The sequence below is a fragment of the Ceratotherium simum genome, chromosome 5, assembly GCF_057802395.1.
Source record: "Ceratotherium simum simum isolate JZ-2026a chromosome 5, ASM5780239v1, whole genome shotgun sequence".
In the NCBI taxonomy this organism is placed as follows: Eukaryota; Metazoa; Chordata; class Mammalia; order Perissodactyla; family Rhinocerotidae; genus Ceratotherium; species Ceratotherium simum.
Genome location: NC_141904.1, coordinates 51,342,842 through 51,356,539, shown reverse-complemented (window position 1 = coordinate 51,356,539; position 13,698 = coordinate 51,342,842). Strand labels below are relative to the sequence as shown.

The following is a 13,698-nucleotide window of genomic DNA, read 5'->3' as shown; positions in this document are numbered from 1 at the left end:
TAATTAGTGCTTGCTCCCAAAGGATTTATAGCATGTCATCTCCATACCCCTAAGGGGAGAACACAGCCAAAGAAGGGAAAAGGTTAAGTGTAATGAGGCATGCTGAATGGAACAAAGCTGATGAAAGGGCATTAGGCTATAAGAGAGGAAGAGTTCTCATACAATACTCCTCCTCTCTGGCAGAACTTTCTTTTCTTTCTTTCTTTCTTTTTTTTTTTTTTTGCTGAGGAAGATTCACCCTGAGCCAACATTTGTGCCAATCTTCCTCTTTTTGTATGTGTGCCACCACCACAGCATGGCCACTGACAGACAAGTGGTGTAGGTCTGCGCCCAGGAACCGAACCCAGGCCACCGAAGCAGAGCATGCCAAACTTAACCACTAGGCCACCGGGGCTGGCCCTGGCAGAACCTTCTCTTAAGAGTCTGAGCACACTGCATTCACATTGTTATGTATAGGCAGTGGGTACATAAAAATCAAACTATATCACTAACACTTCTTTCTCCCACTTTATAGATGGAGGAACTAAGACTTCGCAAAGAAAACAACTCTCCCCAAGGAAATACCATGACAATAAGGATTCTATCCATTTCATAATTCCTCCCAAAACCACCAGGCAGGGCTCAATTAAAGACCCAGATGCCAGTTCTAGGTGGCAAGCTGAATATATCTAGGTGTTTCAAACATAAGGTAAGTACAGATTCAGATTCACCAGCTCTGACTGTATGCAGCCTAGAACTTAAGTACAAAACTCCAATTTGCAGAGAACAACGATGAATGCAACAGACACAAACAATCCACAACTCTCTCCTCCCTGATGGCCCTCTTATGAAAGCAGCACATGCAGGCAGGACCTGAGTGCCACAGAAGTTGCCATCAGTGGTCTTCACCCTAGGTCTGGGTGTAAGTATTAACCTAGAATTCCTGTGCTGGGAAGATCCTTGGGATCACAGACAGTCAAGGATCGTTCTTCGCATCAGGATCCCTATCTCAGTCACCCTCCAAAGGGAAGCACTCTAGACCTGTCATTTTTTTCCATCTATTGTCTTTGGAGTCTAGTCCAACTGCAACTGGGCTCTAGTTTTTAAAATACTCTCTAGAGGTAGGTGCCCCTTAACTCTTCTAGAGAAACCTTCTCACCCTCTTTGAAAGTTTCTCCTCACAACCACTTTTTGGTTGAATGTGGTATGCTCCAAATATAGATTTCTGGTACCTTTCCAAAGTTTAATCATTGGAAACCCTCCCTCCCCATACATAAAAAATATATCCTTCCAGCATCATTTGACCGAAGTATAAAGCAACCTGGTTGGCATCCATGCATCCGATGGCATCTTCCAAGAGTGAAAATTCCACGCAGACATAGCCATAGTCGTAACCTGGGGACAGCATTTAAATACAGACGGGAGTGGTGTTAGTGCCTTGCAAACACAAAAGACACACTTAAATCCCCTGTTTCTGAACCCCTTAAACATAAGCCCTCCCAAGTAGCCCCTCCCTCCCCTATACTAGGCAAAGATGCTACCCCAAACAGAAAAAAGTACTGAAGGAAAGTCTGGATGTTTCTGGACTTTTGAGAGTCATCCCAAAATGGCTTTTTCTATTAACCAAGAAGATCCTTTCCCCTCTTTAGCACTGATGATCTGGCAAGGGTGCCCCAGAAATGGGTGATCCCACAGAAAGTTCAAGTGGGGACCTGAAACATTTTAACCACAGGCTGAATCTTCTGGAAAAACAAAGTCAACAAGAACAGAAAGTATCTGGAAAAAAAAATGTATCTCGAGAGAGGAAGGAGAAGCAATTATCCCCAAGCTATGCTAATAGTCACCACTTTTCAAGCAGAAACCACCTTCAAAGATAGAAGTGCTGACAGACTGATGCAACTATTCTGTTTGGATACCACAGGAGGCTTCTGGTTGGCAGGGGATAGACCATTTCAGGTCTCCTCTTTTTTTCCTTGTTTCAACTCAAGTCATAAACCAGCTAAAATCTTTATGAAAAGAAGCAAGTGTAAAAGCATAAATAAGCACAAATAGCTGGGTCCAAAATTGTGCTTATGCACAAACACTGGCGGCGTGGTAGGCTGGGGGAGAGACAGCAGTTGTTAGCGATCAATACATGTTCAAGAATTGTACGTACCATTAGAGTTATAAAACACCCTTCACCTTTCTCCTGAGCAAGTGTCATTTGTGGCTCTCATGACCCATGAGATTGGGAAGTCATGGGATTTACAGCTGCTGAACTCTAATACTAACCCATCCTATAATTTCCCTGATACTGCCACCATATGACTACAAAAATACACTTGTCAATGCAATGCTTCACAAATGGCTTTCACGCTTGCTCCACTGCCTCACAGGAAAAAGAAGCTCATCTTAGGAGTGACGCTGTACAAATGGAACAGCGAGAAAAAGATGTGTTTTGTTCAGATGAGAAATAAAACTCAGGGAAAGAGAAACAAGACAAAACCTAGTAGAATTTTGAGTACAAAGTATATATAACAACAGGAAACTGATATGATTGAATCAGGTATCAAAGGCCAAAAAAATAAAAAAACAAAAAGAAAAACTAGGGCAGTAGAAAATATAACTTAAAAAACAGACTAAATTTGGTGAAATGGGTTGGATACCTTGTCACATGGAATGAATGGCCTGAAATGTTCTATTATGATAATAATAAAGCTGTGACTTTAGATTTGTTAAATATTTCAAGTTCATTACGAAATGTTACAATGGTATAGGTTGATTCTCACTTTGAGTTTTAGGAAATGACCAGGAAGGAGAAAAGAAAGCTACTAGATATCTCAATACCACCTTAGGTTGACAGAGATTTTTCTACTGGATTTCACAGCTTTGACCAACATAGATTAAAACTAACCCCTGCAACCGCTATTTAAACTTACCACAAAATCAGTCTCCTCTGAATAGTAACTATTTGAAGAAATGAAACTACTTTTAAGAAACAGTGTATGTATTTGTACATATCCTATTAACAGTGGAAATCACCTTGTTACTTAATTCCTTTCAAGTCGACTTTTTGTGTGTGTGAGGAGGACTAGCCCTGAGCTAACATCCGATGCCAATCCTCTCCTTTTCCCTTTTTTCTTGAGGGAGATTGGCCCTGGGCTAAAATCCGTGCCCATCTTCTTCCACTTTCTATGGGACACCGCCACAGCATGGCCAACAAGCGGTGCGTCTGTGCGCGCCCAGGATCCGAACCTGCAAACCCCGGGCCGCTACAGTGGACCACGTGTACTTAACCACTGCGCCACCGGGCCGGCCCCTCAAGTAGATTTTCTTGATCAAACTCAGTGAACATCTCATACATAAAACATTCTGCATTTTGTAAAAGGCTCTGAATGTCCTGGGGAAATACTGTAGAATAGCAGAAGCAACTAAGGTGTCTTATCACCAAATATCTACAGCAAATATTCAAATACATGTCCACATTCAGAAAGGGGTAGTCATGGAACCAGCAACAAGCAGATGTACTCTCAAGTGTGTTGATTACCTCTACAGAACATATCAAAGGAGTATCCAGGTGTGTGGAAAGCAACCCTCTCCATGGCCACCAAAATGAAAAACACAGGGAACTAACACCAAATTGGCAAAGCCCTGAGTTTCCTTTCTGTGCTTAAAAAAGTAACTACTGTGGCCCAGAGGAGTGCACAGAATTTGGGCACAGAGAGAGAGAGAGAAGATTCATGACAACAGTCATACTTTGCTAAAGGACAAACAGACTTTGATACTAAAGTCAGTGGGAAGGAAAAGATACAATCTGCAGGAGATATGAGCATCTAACAGCACCTCTATAAATCAACCCTGCAATACTATATGTTGACAACGTACTTCAGATTTAATATTAAATTCACAAGCCCAACACTCAATTTCTTCTGCCTGAAACTTTAGCTATCAAAAAAGAACAGAAATTTAAGGTTTAATTATAATGCCTAAAACTTAAAAAAATTAAAAAGTATACAATCTTGATCCCAGGCAAAATATTTTGTGTGTCCAATACTCATTTTGTACTATAAGGATTTTCACTATACACTAAGGATTTTCATTTTGTACTATAAGGATGATATAAGTGATACTTACATAGCACTTGTTGGCGCAAGGCTGTATTCTAAACACTTTACATATAGTAATTGAATTCTCACAAGACTACCCTATGAGGTAAATATTATTAACCTCATGTTACCCATGGGGAAGCAGACAAGGAAAGAATAAGTAATTTGCCCAACATCATCTCAATGGTAAACAGCAATACTGGGCTTCAAACCCAGGCAGTTCAGATTTAAATCAATGCTATTAACCACTATACTGTATAGTCTCTCACCCTTTAATAGGATCCTAGACTGATATAAGTGATCTGAATTCCAAATTCTACAGAGCCCTATTACAGAAAGGGTCCCACACGCCTGAGCATAAGGCATGTCTATTAGTTAAGAAATACAGAAATTTGCAGCACCACAGTTACCCTTATACTAAATTACCTATGGCAGAACCATTGTGAGCAGGCCCGAGTACGCAAGTTAGAAAGTACTCACTCTCATGAACTGACTATACTGGCTACCAAAATTCTTCTGAAAACACAAAAACCCAAAAGTCTTGTTGTAAACGATGGCTATAAAAATTACAATATGGTAAGATACTTGATATAATTTTATTAATACAGTACATTTTAAAAGCCTTAAAAATGAGGACAATTACACAAAATGTGTACAGGAAAAAGGATTGGAATTAAATACAGTGAAGTCACACCTAACTCAGAGGTTAGAGACAAAAGTCAGCACATGAGATGAACACATGCATTGTCAAAATTATACTCCAACAACCCAAGGTGAAGAACAACATACCACCTCTCAATATAGGTTAGTCCAATACTGCCAGTTTTTCCTCCAGCAATAGATCACTTCTTTTTTGGTTGACACCAGATGAAGCGGCTGGCTTGCATTTAAGGGCCATGATGTATGGAAAATATATCACTTTAAATAACAGAATCACAGCCAGTACAGTGAATGCTCACACTCAAAGAAACTTGGAAACAGAAACCAACTGAATCCATAGCCAAGTCACATCCCTACCTCTCATGCTCACTCCATGAGAGGGAAAATGAGGTGTGGGACGGGGGAATGGGGCTGAGCAAGCACTGGTGAACATAAAACTCTGAAAATGATATAATGCAACACAATTGTATACAATAATTACCACAGTGGTTATACTGTTATAGTGGGACAATTGGAGATTTTTTTATTTCTCAAATGTAATTTTGTAATTCACAGAAAAAGTTTGAGTAGACAGAAGATATTCTATCCAGAGACCTAAACATTCTGAAAATGACCAATCAACCTTGCATTCAAAATTGCTAGGAACCATTTGGAACCGTCAAGATGGTAAACACAATGTTAACAGTCCCACAAACAGATTCTTACCTAAAAAGAGTAACAAAAAGTCTCTTTTATTACCTTTTTCTTCCACTGTCACATGCTGGGAAGAAGTCTGGTGGGCTGATGGGTCTTTGTGCTTATTTATATGACTTATGTACATTTATACTAAAAAGCATATCTTATTCCATTGTCTAACCTAAATGTATAGATTTCTCATAGAAACACGAATGCTCCTTACACTTTTTTTCGCAGCTGAGAAGGATGAGAACAGGGCAAGGGAAGGAAATCTATAAAGGTAACATTAAAATTTCAATTCTTCTCCATCTTCATTAACTATGTGGTTGCCTGTTCCTTGAAAAAGTATCTGTGATAAAAGCTAACCTAGTGCTTAAGGGGGAAGAAGGTACAGAAAACAAAACTCTGATAAATAATATCCTATCCCAGAACTAATTCTCTTTTTTTGGGGGCGGGGGGAGATAAGCCCTGAGCTAACATCTATGCCATTCCTCCTCTTTTTGCTGAGGAAGACCGGCCCTGAGCTAACATCTATTGCCAACCCTCCTCCTTTTTTGTTTTTTCCTCTTTTTCTCCCCAAGGCCCCAGCAGATAGTTGTATGTCATAGTTGCACACCCTTCTAGTTGCTGTATGTGGGACGCCGCCTCAGCATGGCCAGACAAGTGGTGCGTTGGTGCGCGCCTGGGATCTGAACCTGGGCCGCCAGTAGCGGAGCGCGCACACTTAACCGCTAAGCCACAGGGTCGGACCCCAGAACTAATTCTTTATCTCTGCCCCTAGAAAAGCTGACTTCGCAATGCTGACAAACATGGCTCCAACTGTTCGAGTCAATTGTTAAGTCTACATCAAGCTCCACTTTCATAACAAATATAAAGCAATATTTATTTAGGCAAACGAGGTAAGCAGCTGATCTAGAAAAACCCAACTAACATAAACAAGTTCAAGTGAATTTCCCATTAGGAGAGTACTGGTTGACTTTGAAAAAGCCCAGGAAATATATACCAACTATGACATGTAAAAAGGAATCAGGATTTTAAAGGAGACAGCAGAGCAGAAAAGAGGTTTCTTTATTTTATTGGGTATCCTTGAGGGAAAACAAAACATAAAGTTTTTTTTCCCTCTAAACAAGCAGTATTATTTCTGTGGGAACAAAACACTATGAATATAAAAAGCACCATGAAAAACAGAGATTCAAGAGGTCCTGTTTTCCTAATTCCTTTTCATTGGAGATATAGGTTTTTAGAAGAAAAGTAAAATATTATCAAGTTAGAGATTTTAGCAAAAAACAAAACAGAATCGATCCAGACAACTGAATTCCCATCAATGGGAGTAACACAACAAAGGAGGCCTGTGTGTAAGATTTCCAATAGGTACTTTGCTCAGGTAAATCCTCAAGTGAATATGCACCTGCAACTTTCATTATGAAAACTGGGAAAATATCTGATTTATATGTCAAACTACCATCTGGGAAGAATGCAATTGGCCCACATAAAATCCATCACTTTGACACCTTATAAGCACTTTCAATTCTCTCCCCCACAACTATGCATATAAAGGTTGCTGGTTTATCATAAAACAGATGAAATGAGGAAGATATACACTGATGATTACTTGCTAAATTTTTGAAAACTGTACATGGCTCTATTTTATTTAGTTCTCCATCTGCACCAACTGGTTATTTAAAAAAAAAATTTTTTTTTTTTTGGTTTATATTTTCAAGTAGTTTCCAAACCCCAAAATTAATACTAGGATTACTTCATCTGATGACGGTTTTCTGTGCCCAGGATAACATTTATTAGGAAATTCTCACTGTTACTCAATTCATTTCAATTCCACTGACATTAACAATGGTATATGAGCACAGTGGAAGGGACTGTCCTTGTCCTCAGAGAGCTTAGTTTAACGGAAGAGTTATGACAAGTAGACAGGCATAGACCACCTCAAGATGCTAAGTCAAAAAAGGGAACAATTATATAATTGACAAAACATTGTATTAGTTTTAGGTATACAACATAATGATTTGACATACGTATATACTGCAAAATGATCACCACAATAAGTTTAGTTAACATCCATCACCACACAGTTACAATTTGTTTTTCTTTTGATGAGAACTTTTAAGATCTACTCTCTTAGCAACTTTCAAATATACAATACAGTATTGTTAACAATAGTCACCACACTGCACATTACATCCCCGGGACTTATTTATCTGGAAACAATTATTCTTTACAGAGCCAATGATCTAGTTCAATTTTTGTTCACTTGAAAACAAACAAACAAACAAACCTACAGAGCAACCATCAGGAGTAAGAGAGGGAACTTTTGCAGATCTGCTTTTTTTCTTTCCCCAGCCAGGAACATTCCAGCCTGGCAAGAAAGATGGTAGAGGCATGGCAAAAGGATCACCAAAGAGAGGAGCAGCATCAATGCTGCAGCAAACTGCCCATGCAGAGAGATGATTCCAAAACAAGAGAGGTCTCAGATTAGAAAGTGAGGTCTTCTTTTCATTTTTGTATCCCCAACACTAGCATAATACCTGGCATGCGATAGTGCTCAGTCAATGCCACATCAATTGTACATTCATGCATACCTTAACTACGGGGATATGGTCTGAGAAATGCATCATTAGGCAATTTCATTATTGTGTGAACATCATAGAGCGTACTCAAAGGGAACAAAATTTGCCACCCCAAAATATGCCTATTTAATGTGAGGATTCTTTTAGGCTTTTTTTTTTTTTTTTTTTGGGGGGTGAGGAAGATTAGCCTTGAGCTAACATCTGTTGTCAATCTTCCTCTTTTTGCTGAGGAAGACTGGCCCTGGGCTAACATCTGTGCCCATCTTCCTCTACTTTATATGCGGGACGCCTGCCACAGCATGGCTTGATAAGTGGTGTGTAGGTCCACACCCAGGATCCGAACCTGTGAACTCCCAGGCTGCTGAAACAGAGCTTGCAAACTTAACCACTATGCCACCAGGCTGGCCCCTAGGCTGATTATTTTTAAGAAACAAAATACTCAAAGTTTTTCTTGTTACCTCCCCCTTAACGGCCTAAAAGAATTCAGAGTGGCCAGCCCGGTGGTGTAGTGGTTAAGTTTGCACGCACCGCTTCAGCAGCCCAGGGTTCGTAGGTTTGGATCTCAGGTGCGGACGTACGCACTGCTCATCAAGCCATGCTGTGGTGGCATCCCATATATAAAATAGAGGAAGATGGGCACAGATGTTTGCTCAGGGCTAATCTTCCTCAGCAAAAAGAGGAAGACTGGCAACAGATGTTATTTCAGGGCCCATCTTTCTCACCAAAAAATTAAAAATTAAAAAAAAATAAAAGAAGTGAGCTAAAAAAAATCTGTCTCAGGAAGCCAGCTATCACCTTAGCATAATATGAACTAGGTAGTAGATGGGAAGAACCTAGAAAAGCCTGTTTGTTGGGCTCCCCCCTGTGTTCTTCTGTTTCTGTGTGGCCAAACACTTGTTTCCCAAATGTTTGCTCCTTTTCACCTATCTATGAATTGCCTTCCTTCTTTTTGAAGTCCCTGACTCTCCTCATCCCCAACATTTTCTTTTGTGTTTAGCTAAGGATGGTATTTAAGGTGAGGGCTTCAGCCATTTCAGTGAGTTACTCAGTTTTCCTGGGTTTCTCCCACATATACATATTATTAAACTATTATTTGTTTTTCTCCTGTTAATCTGTCTCACGTCGATTTAATTCTTAGACCAGCCAGAAGAACCTAGAAGGGTTCCCTAGAGGGAAATTTCTTCCTCCTCTGCAGTACTTACACAAACCCAAATGGTACAGCATACTACACATCTAGGCTATACGGTATTAATTTTATGGGACCACTGTTGTATATGTGGCCTGTCATTGACTGAAACGTCATTATGTGGTACACGACTGTGATGAGTATCTTCACTGGAGCAACACACAAGACAAGTAACTGCTGTAGTTCTGTACACATGCAGAAGCTACCACTAACTCACCATATACTCTCAGTCAAGCCACTTCTCTCTGGGCCTGGGTTATTCCATATGCCAAATAGCAATGATGGTAACTTCTTTGCAGGGTGGTTTCAGGGGTGCATGAGATAATGCATTTCAGTACCCCTGTGCTTCTGTTATAAAGCATTATCAATGACTAAAGATCAGACAGCTGCCTCTGTATTGCTGCTTCTCAAATATGCCCAGTATTAAAATTTTAGCCCTAATGAATTTCCTCACTGATTTCTTTTTTTTTTTTTTATAATTTTATTTATTTATTTATTTTTTCCCCAAAGCCCCAGTAGATAGTTGTATGTCATAGCTGCACATCCTTCTAGTTGCTGTATGTGGGACGCGGCCTCAGCATGGCCGGAGAAGCGGTGCGTCGGTGTGCGCCGGGGATCCGAACCCGGGCCACCAGCAGCGGAGCGCGTGCACTCAACCACCAAGCCACGGGGCCTCCTCGCTGATTTCTAGTGTATGCTAAAAATATAAACTGCTTCCTCCATAGGTTACAAAGCTATTTTTATTTTGACTGGGGAAAAAAATATAGCCCATAAACATTTTTTCCCACTGCCTTGGCCCTAGTGCAAAAAAAAAAAACACAAAAGAACAACTCACCACTGTTCTAAGGGGCTCTGGGAAGGTTCCACAAAGATAGTGGCTTCTGAAGTGGAAGTTGTTCAGGACGACAGCATATATCACTGGCCCAGCCACTCACCTATTCCAGAAGTGAACCAGCATCCCAAGAAAGGTCAGACAACTGGCATTCTGTAAGACTCACACTTTAACCAGACCATGAGCCTAGGTCACCTATGCCCTGTAACAGAAAACCAACGCCCAACTAAAGGTACTAGGTACCAGCCAGATTTAGCTTTGGGATCCCATCTGTGGTATTTGGTCTTTATTCCAGTTTCCTGGCACAGAGCTCCTAAAACTCTTGGAATTTCCTGAGTGATAAGGGTGATATGAGTGTCTTTTGATCTTTTTTTTTTAAATTTTTTGTTTATTGCAGTAACATTGGTTTATAACATTGTAAAAATTTCAGGTGTACATCATTATACTTCTATTTCTGCATAGATTACATCATGTTCACCACCAAAATACTAATGAGTGTCTTTTGTTCTAATGAGGCAACTCTTAGTGGGATCCTAGATGGCTCCAGCAGGGGGCCTGGTCATCAGAAAGACCAAGACTTGATTAGAAGCTTGGAACTTCAGCCTCACCGCACAACCTCCAGGGAGGGGCAAGGGGCTAGAGACTGAGCTAACCACCAGTGGCCAACTATTTAATTAGCAATGCCTACATAATAGAACCTCCATAAAAACCTCTAAATGATGGGATTTGGAAAGCTTCCGGGTTGATGAACACATCCACATTCCTAGAGGGTGGTGCACCCCAATTCCACGGGACAGAGGCTCTTATGCTCTGGATTCTTCCAGACCTACGTACCTATGTATCTCTTCACCTGGTCCTTTATAATAAACTGGTTAAGTGTTTCCTGAGTCTTGTGAGCCTTTCTAGCAAAATATCAAACCTGAAGGAGGGATTGTGAGAACCCCCAACAGAAACATGGGTAACGTGGGGATCTGATACTTTTGACTGGCATCTGAGGTAAGGCCAGTAGGACTGAGCCCTTAAACCTTGGAGTCTGATGCTAATTCTGGGTAGTTAGTGTCAGAACTGAATTGAATTATAGGATACCCACTTGGCACCAGAATTGGTCAACGTCAGGAGGTAAAAAATCTCTCATAATCTCTCTGGCTATATGGCACGGGAGGCAAACACTGCTTTCTGTCGATGTCATTCCTGAACATGTTCAGACCTCCATCTCTCAATTCACCTGAGGAATGTTCCCTCCCTGCACTTTATGCCAAGGTCAACTGCAAATACCACTGTAATCAGCTAACTTACTGACAGCACTTGTCCTCCATGCAGCCATTTTAAAATATAGGACTACTCTTGGTTAAGGTTTCCAAAAAAAGGGTCCATTTCATCAGACATGCCATACATTTGTCAAACATATTCACTGTCTGATAAACAAGGTGAGCAATTTCTAGAGTTCAATATTAATCCAAAAGCTAAAACAAAAATTTTAAATTTTCTAACAAATATAAAATTTTAAATTACTTAAAATGATACAAACAACAGAACAGAAAACTCTACTCCCTCAATATAACACCACTGCATAGTTTTAGAAATTAAAATTAACTCTGTCAGTACATTTTTGGGGAAAATTTCTTGGGAGGTTCTACTCATTCAACGTTTTACTTCCAGAGTTTGCATATATATGTTAAATAATACATTGAAGTTGAAGAAAAACATCCCAATACTTACAAATATTTTTATATTTGTATAATATATTATTAACAACAATTCTCATACAACCTACATTGCTGCCAGGAATTTTTATAGCATGGAGTGCGATATAAGACAATGTGACTAATATTTTCTTCTTTGATTTGGAAACAAGCAAAGGCAGGAAATCATTTAGTTTGTGGCACAAATGCGGTTGATAGGTTACTAAGAAAAACCTAATGAAGCTTATGCTATGTGATGACTTTCCTACCCTGTCATCATCATTCAGGGACATTGGATTCATTTCTGTGTGTCTGTGTGTGAGGAAGATTAGCTCTGAGCTAACATCTGTTGCCAATCCTCCTCCTTTTGCTGAGGAAGATCAGCCCTGGGCTAACATCTGTGCCCATCTTCCTCTACTTTATATGGGACACCACCACGGCATGGCTTGACAAGCAGTGTGTCAGTCCACACCCAGGATCCAAACCCGCGAACCTCGGGCCACTGGAGCAGAGTGCGCAAACTTAACCCCTACGCCACCAGGCTGGCCCCTGGATTCATTCTTTTAAAATGACATTATCTAGTCACTTTCCCTCACCAGAATAATGAAGTACTATTCATAGCCCCCTCCCCAGCTCCTGTACCACGGGATTTTCTAACAAGCATTTGACAATTATGACAACCAATATTCACTTTTGATAAATGCAAAAGCACCTGTGGGCATTCAAATGAAATACAGAAAAAAGGGAAAATTTTGTTCTGTTTTACTTTGTTTTTCCTGATTCCCCTGCCCCTAAAGCAACTGAATGAATCTTAAAGATATAAATCAAGCCAAGGAACATCTTTTTTCTCTTTCCAAGCCAAATCTAGTTTTAATAACAGTAGGGAAAAAATAGCAGTAGGCCCAACACAATCAAGAGAAGAGGGAATCCCACAGGAAAACCAACATTCTTTCAACAGAGCGAGGACTAAGTTCTACAAATGAAATATCATTACCATTTCCCCATTTTAGTTTCTAAGGTACATTTTGAGGTGGTTTGGAAATCAGGTTTCAGATCACCCTAAACAACTCAAAGGGCTCCTGATTATTTAAAACACTCCCCTGAAAGCAAAGCAGTCCTCCTTTAGTAAGAAAAAATGATGGAGAAACTTCCCCAACACTGAGACCAAAACGATCAAGACCTTTCAAATTCTCCGAAGGTCTATCGTATAAAAGACAGCTCCTGTCTGGGAATTTACAAATTCTTTCAACCCAACCACATTTGAGAGGTTGAAAATATTCCTTTTAAAAAATATGCATTGGAACAGAGGTACAACAAGTCGTCTTCTAGAGAATACACAAAAAAGCTAGGTCCATCTATATGCATTTTTCTCTACTTCTTGTCTGATCATTTCATATAACATCCATGAAAAACCCTGACTTCTTTTATTTTACCTCTCTGAAACTCAGGGTACATTACTAACAATTATTTGCTGATGTCTCCAACGAATGATTACCTCCAAGCATTCATTTAGGTGTTATTCTCTCTCTCTCTTTTTTTTTTTTTTTGAGGAAGATTGGCCCTGCACTAACGTCTGTTGCCAATCTTCCTCTTTTTTTTTTTTTTTGCCTCCCCAAAGCCCCAGTACATAGTTGTATATGGTAGTTGTAGAGTTGTAGTTCTTCTATATGGGACACTGCCTCAGCACGGTTTGATGAGTGGTGAGTAGGTCCACGCTCAGGATCCAAACCAGCGAACTCTGGGCCGCTGAAGCAGAACGCGCAAACTTAACCACTACCCCACTGGGCCAGCCCTGATGTTATTCTCTTTTAATCTACAACTCCTGTTCTTGTCATCCTCTAGTAACTTTAGGATTAGAAATGACAGAACACTTTTCATCAAGTTATCCAAAGAAGTAAATCCTTCAAACTTTCAGCCAAAAAGAACCCATGATGTGTGAGAACTCCCAGATCCCTTCACAAAAATTGTATTACAAGATACTGTGGCCTATTCAGAAGAGGAATACAGAACACTCATC

At 40.1% G+C, this 13,698-nt stretch overlaps 1 protein-coding gene across 6 annotated transcripts in view; it reads right to left on the bottom strand.

The window, feature by feature from the left end:
* Window positions 1-13,698, bottom strand: part of RBM6 (RNA binding motif protein 6) — a 109,758-nt gene that overhangs the window by 55,892 nt on the left and 40,168 nt on the right. For all 6 annotated transcript variants that reach the window (XM_004419725.3, XM_087431047.1, XM_087431048.1 and 3 more), the window contains one exon: window positions 1,301-1,374. In XM_004419725.3, coding sequence (XP_004419782.1) covers window positions 1,301-1,374 — 74 coding nt within the window. The remainder of the gene's footprint in view (window positions 1-1,300; window positions 1,375-13,698) is intronic.